The 13,825-nt window shown below is 43.4% G+C and overlaps 1 protein-coding gene across 1 annotated transcript in view; it reads right to left on the bottom strand.

The window, feature by feature from the left end:
• Positions 1-10,048, bottom strand: part of LOC147882075 (Vacuolar protein sorting-associated protein 26) — an 82,898-nt gene extending 72,850 nt beyond the window's left edge. The window contains exons 1-4 of the mRNA XM_087401714.1: positions 9,590-10,048; positions 9,266-9,358; positions 9,111-9,175; positions 6,523-6,577 (exon numbers count right to left, since the gene is read on the bottom strand). Coding sequence (XP_087257840.1) covers positions 6,523-6,577; positions 9,111-9,175; positions 9,266-9,358; positions 9,590-9,640 — 264 coding nt within the window. The 5' untranslated portion in view covers positions 9,641-10,048. The remainder of the gene's footprint in view (positions 1-6,522; positions 6,578-9,110; positions 9,176-9,265; positions 9,359-9,589) is intronic.
• Between the last annotated feature and the right edge of the window lie 3,777 nt (positions 10,049-13,825).

Below are 13,825 nucleotides of genomic sequence, written 5' to 3'. Positions count from 1 at the left end.
GATGAGAGGATAGAGAAATAGAGAGAGAGAGGCGAGAGAGAGTGTGAGTGTAGGCAGCAGGAAGCAAGGAGGAGGAAGGAGAGTAGATAGGATTAGATGTCAGATCAAAAAAGGTACATAGTAGGGGGTGGATGGAGACTTATATAGTCCCTCCACATTTTCCACCTAAAGGGCCTCTAACTTGGCCTCTTTTTCCCCGTCATTACAGCCATCCCTTCCCAAAGAATTTTGCCCTTAAAATTTCATATGCAGGCTGTTAAATAGGTGCAGCAAACAGCAAATAATAGTCAGCCCGGTAGGAGATAGGGGTTGTCCTGGACAATGCTCTCTGGCTGCCATGAGTTCTCATCCTCAGGGAGTCCCTGCCACTTGATAAGATATTCGGTGTAGACTTTGTTTCGGAGTACATGATCCCTAAAACCCATGATGCGCTCCGGAACATAGAGTATGTGGCCCTTCTCATCCATAGGTGGTAGCTCAGGAAGGACTTGGACATGCTGTCCGACATGTGGCTTCAACAAGGGCACATGGAAAACATTATGAATCTTGGAGGTCCTGGGTAGCTCCAACTCATATGCCACCTCGCCAACTTTGCAGATGATCCTGTATGGACCGTAATATCTATGAGCAAGCTTTGTGTTGGTGTACCTTTCAGCGAGGCATAACGGTTCTTAAGGAGGCGTAAGTGCACATAATCCCCTTCTTCAAAAGACAAATACCTCTTGTGTTCATCCGCATACTTCTTCTACTTGGCTTGGGCATCCTGCATATTCTTTTTAGCCAATTGTAGAAGGGCATCCATACTCTCCAAGTCATTTCTTGCTTGCTGATTTTTCACAGCCATGTCTGCAACTGAAGATGGCATACCCACTATGCATCCATGCATAGCCTCGAACGGGCTCATGCCAATAGAGATGTGCTTGGTACTGTTGTAACAAAATTCAGCAAGTGCCAACCACTTATCCCAAGACTTCTGTGTGTCATGACAGAAATGCCTCAAATACTCCTCCAACCATCTGTTAACCCTTTCTGACTATCCATCTGTCTCAAGGTGGTAAGCAGTGCTAGGTGTAAGAGAAGTACCCACTGCTGTCAATAACTCCTGCCAAAAGTGACCCATAAATTTTGCATCTCTGTCGCTAACAATCTCCCGAGGGAGCCATGATGCTTAAAAACATGCTCGATGAACTGCCAAGCAACCTGTGATGCTGAATAACGGGTCTTAGTGGATATGAAATGGGCCTCCTTTGTCATTTTGTCAACCACCACAAAAATGCTATCCCATCCCCGCTCTGTGGAAGGCAACCCTGTGATGAAATCCATAGCGATGTGAGTCCATTTGCCTTCTGGAATAAGTAATGGCTGCAAGAGACCTGTGGGTAACCGGCTGTCCACTTTATTCTACTGGCAGGGCAAACATTCACTGACAAAGCATGTCCTACCATAGGAGCTGAGTGCATTTCCTGTAAGACCAGCAGTCGGTACTTTGAATCTGGCACCAAATAAATTCTGTCCTTGCACCACAACAGCCCATTATGCAGCTTAAATTCAGCATGCCCCTGGCTCGATGGCCTCTGTAACTCCACAAATATGGAAGCTGCCTTAGAATCCTGCATGTATTCTTCCTGAACATCATGAATCCACTCCTGGTAGATGGTAGAAATGGTAGACAAACTGCAAGCCCACATATGGGATAAGGCATCTGCAACCACGTTTTCTTTCCCTTTCCTGTACTCAATGTTGAAACTTGAAATCATAAGACTGAACCTTAGCCAGCTACCTCTTCTGCTTCATTGACAAGTTGGGCTGTAAGGAAATACCTGAGCCTATGATCTGTGTTAACCTTAATTTTGCTACCATATAGGTAGTGGTGCCATTTTTCGAAAGCATCGAGGATAGCCAACATCTCCTGATCATACACATGATAATCCAGTTCCTTGGCATCCAATTTCCTGCTTTTAAAAGCAATTACCCCGTGTTCCTGCCTTAGCACAGCCCCTAATGGAAGGTAGCTGGTGCATTGGTCAATCCAAAAGGCATCACCTTGAAGTCATACAGTCCCCTCTCTGTGCGAAATGATATCTTGTCCTCATCTCCAGCTTTCATTCTAATCAGATGATAGCCGGACCTCAAATCAATCTTAGTGAAAAACTGAGCACCCTTGAGTTCTTCCAACAGGTCATCTATCCTAGGGATTGGAAACCTATTATTAATAGCGACCTTATTCAAGTCTCTATAGTCAATGCACATACGGTAAGAACCATCCTTCTTCTTCACCAGGAGCACAGGGGATGCAAAAGGAGAAGTGCTATGAGTGATGAAACTTTTCTGAAGTAAGTCCCTCACTTGAGTTGCCATTTCTACATCTCTTCTCGGGGGCAACTGTGATGGCAAATCAGCAAACACATCTGCAAACTCTGAAAGCAATCTCTGCATATCACAATCATCAACACGGGGAGTGCCATCCTCCTTAGTCACTGACACATTTAATGCATATATGGCACTGCCCCTCTTGAGCTCTCTAGCCAACTGCCTTGCTGAAATGACCTGCAATTTAGGAGCTGCAATACCATGCAATGTAATTGATCCATCCCAAAGCTGAGTGGCATTGAAATCCATGCTGATTTTGCCCAGTGATTGCAACCAATCACAGCCCAGGACAACATCTATTGGGCCCATGTTAAGTGCCAAGACATCACCTGCAAATGCATAGTCATCAGAGAACTTAATCCTTGCATCTTGGCAACAAGATCTACTAACCATATGCTGTCCATTGTCCACTTCTACTCTCAGCCCATGGTCTATCTCAGTAGCAATCAGTCCCGCCCTTTGTAAGGTCTTGCAGTTAACAAAAATGTGGGTGCTACCACTCTCCACCAACACATGCACAATCCTTCCATTAATCATTCCTGTTAATCTGATAGTATCAACACTTTTGGCACCCATCAGGGCATGCATGGAAATAGTATAATGTGTTGGCTGGGCATCCCAATAAACCTCCTCCTCGTTCACATGAGCATTACCACCTGCATCTTCACGTGCATAAAAAGGCATCGCATCGTGATGCTCCATAGAGAAGAGTGTGGGCCTACGGCCTCTCATGCCACCAGTGGGCATAATCTCATACGAATGCGAAGCATGAGTGTCATGCACACTACCACCACCAGGATCAAAAGGAAAGTCAGTGCCTTTCGTGGCTCCAGTGTCAGGAGCCTCACCTGCATCATGTGTTTTTTCATCTTGAGACGTATCCAAAGAACCTGGGGCATCAAACAATTCCTCGTCATCTGAGAGGTCAATGATCATGCTGAGCTTAGCAATACCACTGTTGCGCATCTTGCACACATTCCTATGTTCAGGAGTCCATTTCTTGCCACATTTAAAACATAAGTTGGCGTTCTTTCTGCTGTCCATTATTGCCTGTGTATGCTGTTTTATCTCAGCCTGCTCATTTCCAGCAGTAGGCTTGTCTCCAGGCTTGGCATCAGGATACTTGTAAGGCCTGGCATACGGCATCTTACTACCCGAGACACTAGGAAAGCGAGGAAATGGTGCTGCTGCATATTTCTTGTCAATCTACTCAGCAAACTTAGGCTTCGACTCAGCGTCATACCCCATAGCATGCGAGCTGCCCATGCCACTGTGCTTGCCAGCATATTTAGGCTCGAATACTTCTGCAAGCTGAGCTGCCCTCTCAATTGTTTGAGGGTTATATGCCTTCACATCTACAAGGAGAGAAGAATTTAACTCGTGGATGAAACGCAACAGCTTTCCCTTTTCAAATACGTCCTGCACAAACAAGGAAAGCCTCCAAAAGCGCTGCAAGTACTCTTGGACCGTACCGATCTATGACAAGGCATAAAATTCAGCCAAGTATTGATCCAATACAAGTGGAGATTTAAATGTAGTGACCATCAATTCTTTGAAACCCCTCCAAGTGGTTGGTCTCTGAGGCGAATCCCTCATGTATCGCCACCATGTGTGGGCATAGTCCACATATGCATACCTGCAAAAAATGATGCGCTCCTCCTCAGACTTGGGGTAGAAGCGGAAATAGTCTTCCAGCTTCGTGAGCCACTCCTTCAACTCATTGGGAGTGCGAGTGTCCCCTTTAAAGTTATGCACTGTGAGTTTATCCTTGATATCCTTGGCTGCATAATTCTTGTGTGTGTAACCTCCAGAAGTGTAGGCATCATCACGCTTGAGGTTCACATAATCGGAGAAGGGCATCTCAAGTTTGATGGCCTCACGTAGGACCCTGTATGAATGCAAAGAATCTACCAACATGTCACCAAAAGTGGCTTGCTGCCCACCACCAACTCCCTGCTGCGTAGAAGTTGCAACCATCTAATGCACTGGCTGTGTCTGGCTATATGTGCTCACTGGCGGAGCGATAGGTGCATGAACCCCGGGCTGGGTCTACCAAATGCATCTCTCCGAAATGATGGCATACCAATGGGCTGAGAAGAGAACTGACCTCTCTCCCAGGGGCGTGGGTTGCCATATAAACCCAAGCCAGCTCCAGGTATACTTGCTAGTGCAGTGAAAGGAACACTAGCCGGATGCACACCAACGGGTCGGCCCAAAAGAGACGGCTCAGCCTACATAGATGCAAAAAGCTGAGAGCCAAAAGATGGCCTGACATCTTGCAAGAAGGTGCTCTGTGGCACAGAAAATGCATCACCTATGTCCAGATAATCCCCAAGCTGGGGTGCATGCTATGGTCCAAAAGACTGATGCTCATAGGCACGATGGGCATCTGCCATAAAACCCTTGCGTGGAGCAGACAAAACATCTTGACTGTCCGAATGGTCCCCTTGCTGGGATGCGGGTTGCTTACCCGTATCCTACATAGCCATGGCTGTGGTAAGTTGCTGGCTGAACTCTTGTCCTATCTGGCGGAAAGCACCCTCGAACTCTTGTCCTATCTGGCGGAATGCATAGAGGAAAGGGCATCTAGAAACTACGGCCATCTATGGAGACAGCTATAGATGATCAAGTCGTGCACTGCTCCCATCTCCTAGAAGTGTTATCAATAGCCTATCACATGTGATGCATCCTCTGAATGTCTCACTATCCCAGGCTTTATAGGGTCCACCTCTGGTACTCTAAGAGGGTCCTATTTGAAATCAAGTAGGCCAACCTAACTGTTCCCCGTATGTGCATTGAAGTTGCCTAGAAGAAGAGTCGCCCCTTGCCTAGAGAACTCTATGATTTCATCATATATCCTCTCATATGGGCTGTGACCCTCTGTTGACCTCATGTGCATAAGTCGATGTATCTGGAGGAAAGTAGCCCACAGGAATGAAAATACACAGGAATGAAAATCCCTGCACCACATGGCTGAATCCGAATCCAAATGTATTGTGCATGCTCCTCCTTCTGCATCATGGATATGAGTAGTCTCAAGTGTGAACGGAAAAGGACAGCTACACCCGCAGAACCTCATGTCCAAGTATCCCTCAGCTCTGATATGGAGGTAAAGAGAGGGAGATGGACAATGTAGTAGTGTTGACTATAGTCCATAGAATGCAATGATTAATCTATCAAATTTGAGTATTAATGTACATACATCATACATGGAACTAAATAATACAAAAGAAGATTCAACTTGAAACTGATCAATTACTAGATCGAGATTGTAGAACATACTAGAGCAACGAGTCATAACTTAAGATTCTATAGTCTACAATTTATGGGGCTGTGTGAACCATTGGAGTGACTACAGCTTGGAAGAGGAGGATGTGCAGAGGGGGTTGTGTAGGCTGAAGGAAGGAGCAGCAACCAACCTTGAGATGGGATGATAAGGGAGGAGGTGGCAAGTGTACACAAAAGATGCGGAGGAATTTTTAGATACATTTTATAGTTACAGTTATATGTTTAAAGAAGGAAGACAGATCTGAACCACCTCCCTTTCGTTAAATTTGATGTGTTAAATTAAAATGCACAAAACACAAACACAACAATCAAACAAACAAACAAACATTATCCCGTATCATACCATACAGTATGGAACGTGTTGCATTATTACCACCATACAGGAGATTCTGCATAGTATGTGTACCACAACTACCTTGAGTCTCTCGCAAGGCAAAGACACAGTCCCTTACAAAGGCATACATGAAAGAATAAATTGCTCATCCTTCTCCTTTGAAGTCCTACATGATCTTTGTAAACACCATCAGCTTTCAACCTATTGTGATGCAACAATGTCTGTCCAAAAGGCATAGGGCATTATATTTTGTATCATGATACATACACGAACTCATGTGAATGTCCCCAGATTTAAATATGAATTATGGAGATTGCTCTTATTGCACAATAGATAGGGCATCTGAAAATATGTATTAAAACTTGGGTCTCTTTACCTTAACAACTCTTATGCAATCTAGAACCCCATGACCATGAAAGCTTCCATAAGTGTACACACATACTGGACTCAAGTTTTCCACTCTGTATTTCTCCCAAGCTCTACTTAAAATGCCATAATCATTCACACCCCTTAGTAAACAACCCACTCACCTCTCTGTTGCCTGGATTAAGCTTTCCAGGTGCGCTTATCTGGACAGACTTGTATCTGTGGCAAGAGGGAAGTTGGCAACAGCCATTAGGAAATTAGAAGCCTCTTCTTGACATAATTTCACATATAATCGATACTAAGTACCATACACAAGAATATAAAATTTAGTGGGAACCCATCACAGCAATATTTCTCTTCCTTTAGAAATCCAAATTTATCTATCGACAGTGGGACGGGATTGGAAAACAGAAAAGCAATTTCCTCTGAAAGTAAGACTATTGTAATAAAGACAAGGTATCCACAGACATCCAGTTCATCCCATTCTCTATTGAGCATTGTGGCATAGTCAACAGCATTTGGATGCAAAAATAATTTGTTCTTTGTTAGAACCAATTATGGCCACCTTGTACTATCTCACTATACTCACTTGCATAAAACTGTGTACATCTCACTATGCTCACTTGCATAAAACTATGTACACCTCACAATATATTAGTCATTATGATGAGTGGTATATAACATTGGAAATCTTATTCAGAGAGATTTCAGCTGATGCCCATACTGCTGCCAAGTCAGCGTGATGAGTCTGCAAATGTCTGATGACATGGCAGCACATGTGGCACATTTCAGGCACTGGTTTTTTGTTTGACACACCATTGAACAAGCCATTTCTAAAATTTCGTACTAGATTTCTTGTATGCATGCACTCAGGAAAGTGCCCTGTTTTTGTTGTGCGACCATTGTTCTATAGGTCGGTGAAAAGTTATAGTATAGAATTTCTACAGTCGATAGGAAACACTTCAGCTGTATTCCAGCCCCTCTCTGTTTACATTGAAATCCTCCTACTGGCTCCCTCTTGCTCCAAGTTGTATGATTTGCTGTCTATTGTCCTATTCATTTTCTCTTACATATATACTATTGTTGGAGAACATTATCCTTACTTGTTCCTATTCCTCCTGTTCTAACCTTGGTGGAAGTCAAACATTTATGTCAAAACTCAGCTGAAAAAAAGATCAGCTCAAGTACCTGGGTGGAATCATGTTCTCAATGCATCTGCTAGAATCTTCCTTGTGTACTGTCTAGACCTCCTTCCACATTGCGACACAAGACTACACGATGTTATGTTCTTGGAGGTAAAATCACATTAGACATTTGGACTATATTATGAACTTGAGACGAGCAAGTGTAGATGTGTGCACTGTTGATATGGAAACAGGGAAAATTGCACCTTGCACCCAATTCGTTGGAAAAATAAGCCATGTTTTGAAACTTTTTTGCGTAGTTAGTGACTCCCACAATCGAAGTTTGTTTCAGCTTTCATGGATTGTTCCTTGTACGATCAAGGCTGTCACCATGTGAAGGCTCACTAGGTGGATTGCACATGTTACGCTCTTATGCTTGTTAATCTAATAGCTGCAAAGTCAAGTGGAGACAATGTGGGCACTCGGGTGACAAACATCTCCTAAAGCCTTGGGCGCTAGGTTGTAGATGATATTACATTCTAATCGAATTCCACATAACCTTGGATGGATCGGTTGACAGAAGTCTTTAAAGAGACCATAAGACCGTTTGATGCGACCTGGATGTGTAAATTGATGTATGCACTGGTTCGGTATAAAACCATGGTCTGATTTATGTTTGGTTTACGGCTTATAGGGTCAAACTAATGGTCAAAGACGAGGTTCTGTTGAGCTGCTCACCTTTAAGAGAAGCCTGAAGTTGAGCCATTCCAGTTTTGACTGCTATCAAATGAAAGTTTTAGAGCTAGGATGAATCTTCAACCATGTAAATTTATCACTCTATTTCTGCAGCTCTAATTTTCAGATACTTCTTCGATAGTTTCACTTTTCTACTTTGAGGTACTTTTTACTTCAAGAACCTGATGAACGCAACATGCAGAGCTTAGAGGTAGAGCTTAGAAGTATTTGTCTCATTACACACTACAGAGATATTCATTCAATACGTCTTTCCTTTTAGACAGCAAGGAGGACACATTGGTGAGGGTAGGTTAGGATCTTATTTAGGAAGCTAGATGTTGGTCCGTTCTCATTGGGAAGGGGCAAGGTGGGTGCGGTGTAAAGCTGCATTTGTAAGCTAGGTGATCCGTCGACCTTAATTTGCAGGGGCCGTCTCAGAGCTGTACTCAGGATAACAAAATCATAGGCTGGATGTCACTAATGCAAAATCCGCTTATACAAGCATGCAAACAAAATTAATCTTTATATGGCTTGTACTTATTTTGTACCGAAGAATGGCCTATACTATAGGCAATGAGCACCTGTTTCACAACAGCAGTAAATGCAATACTAGGTGTGCAAAACACCCGATTGTGAACCAATTCTTCATATAGATAATTTGACGTCATACCGATGGGCATCAACATGTTCATCATCTAATATCATACCGATGGGGATCAACATGTTCATCAATTATTGCTTGGAACAGGTTGATTCTGCTTTTAACTTCATTTTCTTGAACATGTCACGTATGTCGGTTATTGCATTCATCGCAATTTAAAATTTCACCGATCAGCATCTTGCGCTCTAATCATGACCTGTTTTGCGAGGAAGGATAGAGATCAGCAGCTTACAATAATTCAATCGGCTTTATGGAACTGTACAGTGATTCTAGAACCCCCACAGATCGTAAACTGGGCTGTTCAACCCAAAGTGAAGTTAGCATTAAACAATGTATCACATCATCCAGTACTAGCCCTCACAATATTTTGAATGCTTGGAAAAGAACCTGTAGCATCACTGTGCCAGCAATTGTGATTCGTATCCCTTGATGGGATATTATCGAAGGTGCTGTAACGACAATGCAACCGTCTACGACATCCTGCAACCACCATCCAAACACACTGAAGTCCCGGCCAGCATTTCTCCAAAAATCACATCACGTGGACATATAAAGGACGTTTCCAAGTCAAAAGCAAGGCATCCAGCACAAATTTCACTGCCCAACTGTGCACGCTCCTGGCTGAGCTCAAGGACAGACTGGACAAGGAGCTACAGAGAACAGCTCCATCCATCCAAGTTCTCTGAGGAAAGAAACTGCCTGAAAACTCACTGGAGGTCTGTAAATTCGGTCGGGCCTGGAGAATTTAAGCTCCAAAGCCATAACTGCGCTGAAAAGCGTGAGAACACCAGTTTTGTACCACTAAACTTCCATCCGAGACTGTGTTGCAAGCTCTCAAAGCCAGGATGAAAGGTACGCAACTGGTTTAGGTGGCATCGCTGGACTTTTGGGTTCAGGCAAGCTACCACGTTCAGTAAATCTGTACGGCCCTGAATCAGCTTGGGCAAAGATGCATGACGATCCTCAACCACTTCCCATCTGAAGGTGGATCTTTGATTCTTATATTTTGGCCAAGTCTTAACCCATGGCTCCTCCTCCTCAACGTTCCATCTCCTCGTTCCTCCCGAAGGTGACCTTCCATTTCCTCCATTCCATTGACCTTCTATCTCCTCCTTGTCCCTAAAGCTGCCTCTTCCTGTCTTTCCATCTCCTCCCCAAAGCCTGCCTCTTGTCTTTCGGCCTCCTCCCCCCTCCAAGAGCTCCTTCTTTATGACATGTGGCAGGCTCTTCTCCTCCAAGACATTAAATTAGCCGGTATTTAAGATACCTAAAATTTTAATAGGTTTTTACATTAAATTATTCAAGATCTTAGCCGGTATTTAAGACACACAAAATTTTATTAGGTTTTTATCAATTTTAACCAAGACAAAATACACTAAAGGACAGTTTTTTTCTAGCACTGCCATGGCCTCCTCTTGAGCCTCTTCTCCCCCTCTCTACAAGCAAACCCCCCCTCTCCCCCCCACCCTTTCCAAAAAGGATGTTAACATCATCATCACTTTGTGTGTGTGTGTGTGTGTGTGTGTGTGTGCGCGCGCCATGTTGGGATATCTCAAGGTGTATGCCTCAGGCACACCTTATGTTTCTATGTGTGAGTGCTAGAGGCACAGTTAGGTGCTCACAAGCACAGTTAGGTGGTGGAGAGCCACATAGGATGATTGAGAGAATCTAGGAGCAGATTGAGGAGATGATTGTGGAGCTCTGAAGTCATCAGTGATGTCAGTGAGCATGTATGAGGTGCCTACTTAAGGACCTCACTCTTCTTCATTCTATAAGCAAGTATTCTGAGTGTGTGTCCACTCTACTCTTTCCTTTCAGTGTTCCAACATGGTATCAGAGCCATTTGATCCCCCTTGATCCCATTTCTGCCACATCATCATCTTCTTCTTCACCATCTCTCCCTCTTCTTCCCAAACTTGCTTAAGCTTGTTCTCCTCTGGTTCTCAGCCATTTCCCACGTCCTTCCTGCTGGAGATCTATCTCAAAAGGGAGAACTTCTGGCTGAGAGGAATTGAAGAAAGGCGCGCCCGTTTCGTCGCCATTGCACGAAAGTCGTCGACTGTTCCGTCTGTGTTTTCTCCCAGCACACTTCGTCTTTCTCTAATTCCTTTCAGGGGGAGTTAGTCCATCCTAGAGCTATCCTGTGCTGAAATCTGAGCAACAATGGTTGCATATTCAAGGAGAAATCAGAGAAAAACCAGTCGACTTTGAAGAGGCAAGACAGGGCGACCTGATGCGTTTTTGTGCCTCTTCTTCCCAGAGGACCTTCTATGGTATACCAGCTCTCTTTTGCCTCAGAAACCCCTCTTTTCTTTGCTTTGAAGAGTGAGCTATAAGCCCTCCAAGTTCAGTCTTTTAGTTTTGACAGTTTTGGACAAGTTTTTGAAGATGATGCTACATAAAATGCTACTCTAGCATTTTGAGTTTTTGAAGTTTTCAATAGCATCAGTACAAGTGTGGCTTCAGTTTTTCTTTGAATTACTAGATCTGGTTTTGATTGGAAAGTTCTCATTTTAAGCCACCTCTGTGAAGCATGTAAGAAGAAGCATCATTGATTGAATATTGGTCACTAGTCTTTGCTACATCAAGTGCTCATATTTTGGAAGTCCTTCAGTTATTCTTTGCCTTGTAAGAGAGATAGACACTGCCCAATATCTGGGTTAGACCCTCTCATGGCTACCCTATTTAATCTCGAGAAGTTCAATGGAAAGGGCTTCCACACATGGCAGATGAAGGTGAAATTTGCATTGATGAGGGAGAACTTATGGGGACTTGTCAAACCTACTCCTACTGCTACTTCTACGGCCTCCAATGCTGGAGAAACCTCAACTCCGACACGACCGGCAAGGGATCCAGCTAGAGAAGAAAAAGAATACGGTATCATTGCTCTTGCTTTAGGAGATGATTATATTCACCATATCTCTGACTTGGAGTCTCCTTTGGAAGCTTGGTAGAAGCTTGACATGATTTTTGGTGCTAGCTCTCACATCTCTAAACTATCACTTAAAATCTCTTTCTTTGAATTGAAGATGGCTAGTGGTACTACTTTAGCAGCTCATGTCAACTATATGCGGAGTCTTATGACTCAATTAGCTTCTATCAACTCTCCTATTACTCCAGATGATGCTATGGCAGTGTTACTTAAGAGTATGCCTGAACATTATGATCACATAGTGAGCACTCTGAAAAATCTTCCTAATCCTAATCTTGAAGGTATTATCTCTGCTCTCCAAGAAGAAGAAAGGCATATGGAGCTCAGGAAAGGCAATGACTCTGCTTATGCTGTAAAATTCCAGAAGGGCAAGTATACCCCTTGCAATCACTGTGGAAAGACAAATCACCTTTCAAAGGACTGCTTCAAAATTAATCCATGCAAGCACTGTGGCAAGAACAACCATAATGAGAAGTTTTGCAGAGACAAAGCAAAGACAGAAAATGCACTTACAATTAATGAGCCTCCACAAGATGAGGCATCCTTTGAAGATTATGCATTTTAAAACATCTCCATGTATGCTCCAAATCTCTCTTTTTATGTCAAGGTACTCAGCCTGGATAGTCCTCCAAAATGAATGAAAATAAACTATTGTGTTTTGTGTGTTTTGTAAACACCTCTGGTCACCTTATGATGTAGGCCATGTGTATGTTTTGTTCCATGGTACCTCCTGCAGACATTGTGTGCATGTACATGTAGGGGAGATAACCATTGGTAGGTCTTTCTGTATTCCTTTTTGGTTACCTTACACCCAAGGGAACCCTTGCTAGCATGAGAACCCAGCCATAGATTTATCCTTGACCACCATGAGATGGCATGAGAAACTATGAGACTAGATGTATCCTTGACATAGCCTGAGGCATTTCCTTGAGGGGGGGTTTGTTGGGATATCTTAAGGTGTATGCCTCAGGCACACCTTATGTTTCTATGTGTGAGTGCTAGAGGCACAGTTAGGTGCCCACAAGCACAGTTAGGTGGTGGAGAGCCACATAGGATGATTGAGAGAATCTAGGAGCAGATTGAGGAGATGATTGTGGAGCTCTGAAGTCATCAGTGATGTCAGTGAGCATGTATGAGGTGCCTACTTAAGGACCTCACTCTTCTTCATTCTATAAGCAAGTATTCTGAGTTTGTGTCCACTCTACTCTTTCCTTTCAGTGTTCCAACATGCCACTATAGGAGCCCTTTGATACTACTTATGTCAGCATCAAGAATGAAAGCATTCCGTGTCAATCAAATATGCCACAAACCTATCCATGTGAAAAAAAAATGAAAGAAAGCTACAAAGTCGAGGTGGTCCATTTCATGCGGCACATCCATTGCCACTGGGCATCAAATAAAAAGACATGAAGAAGTTTTCACGTATGTAGTAGAAAACACACCATGACCAAAAGCAATCTGCCACTTCACAATCGGTCGCCCATGGTCAGCCTCCCACTAGAATGTGCAAGTAAACAACTTCCCTTGATATGTGATTTTAGGGCAGCAATCATGAAAAATAACTAAGGGGGCATCCTTGCCTGATTGATCGCCTCATATGAATAGGCTTAGCCACCCAACCATTAATCATAAGTCGAGCCAATGCTTGCTAGCTAAAAGTGTAAATCAAAGAAGACTTGCAAAGCCCAAATCCCATAGCCTGCATAAACTATGAAAGAGTGGCCAACTAACATTATCAATATCCTTATTAATATCTGGTTGACCTGTATTGAGCTGTTGCTACCGCAAAGCCCATGCAAGATATTGTATATTTAGGATATTATGCAAGATGTCCCTACCTTTAATCAATTCCACTTTGTACATTCAGGATATTATGCAAGGTGTTCCTACCTTCAATAAATCCGTATTGCCTGCAATGAATCAAAGTAGGACAGAAGTGTTGTAGCTTACTGGCCAAGACTTTTGTAAAGACCTTATACATGGCCCCATAATGTAATTGGTCCCCATTGATGCAG

This window comes from Dipteris shenzhenensis, chromosome 30 (assembly GCF_047967505.1).
Source record: "Dipteris shenzhenensis isolate YYH24624 ecotype China chromosome 30, Dip_SZ_1.0, whole genome shotgun sequence".
In the NCBI taxonomy this organism is placed as follows: Eukaryota; Viridiplantae; Streptophyta; class Polypodiopsida; order Gleicheniales; family Dipteridaceae; genus Dipteris; species Dipteris shenzhenensis.
This window is presented reverse-complemented; position numbering and strand designations above follow the sequence as displayed.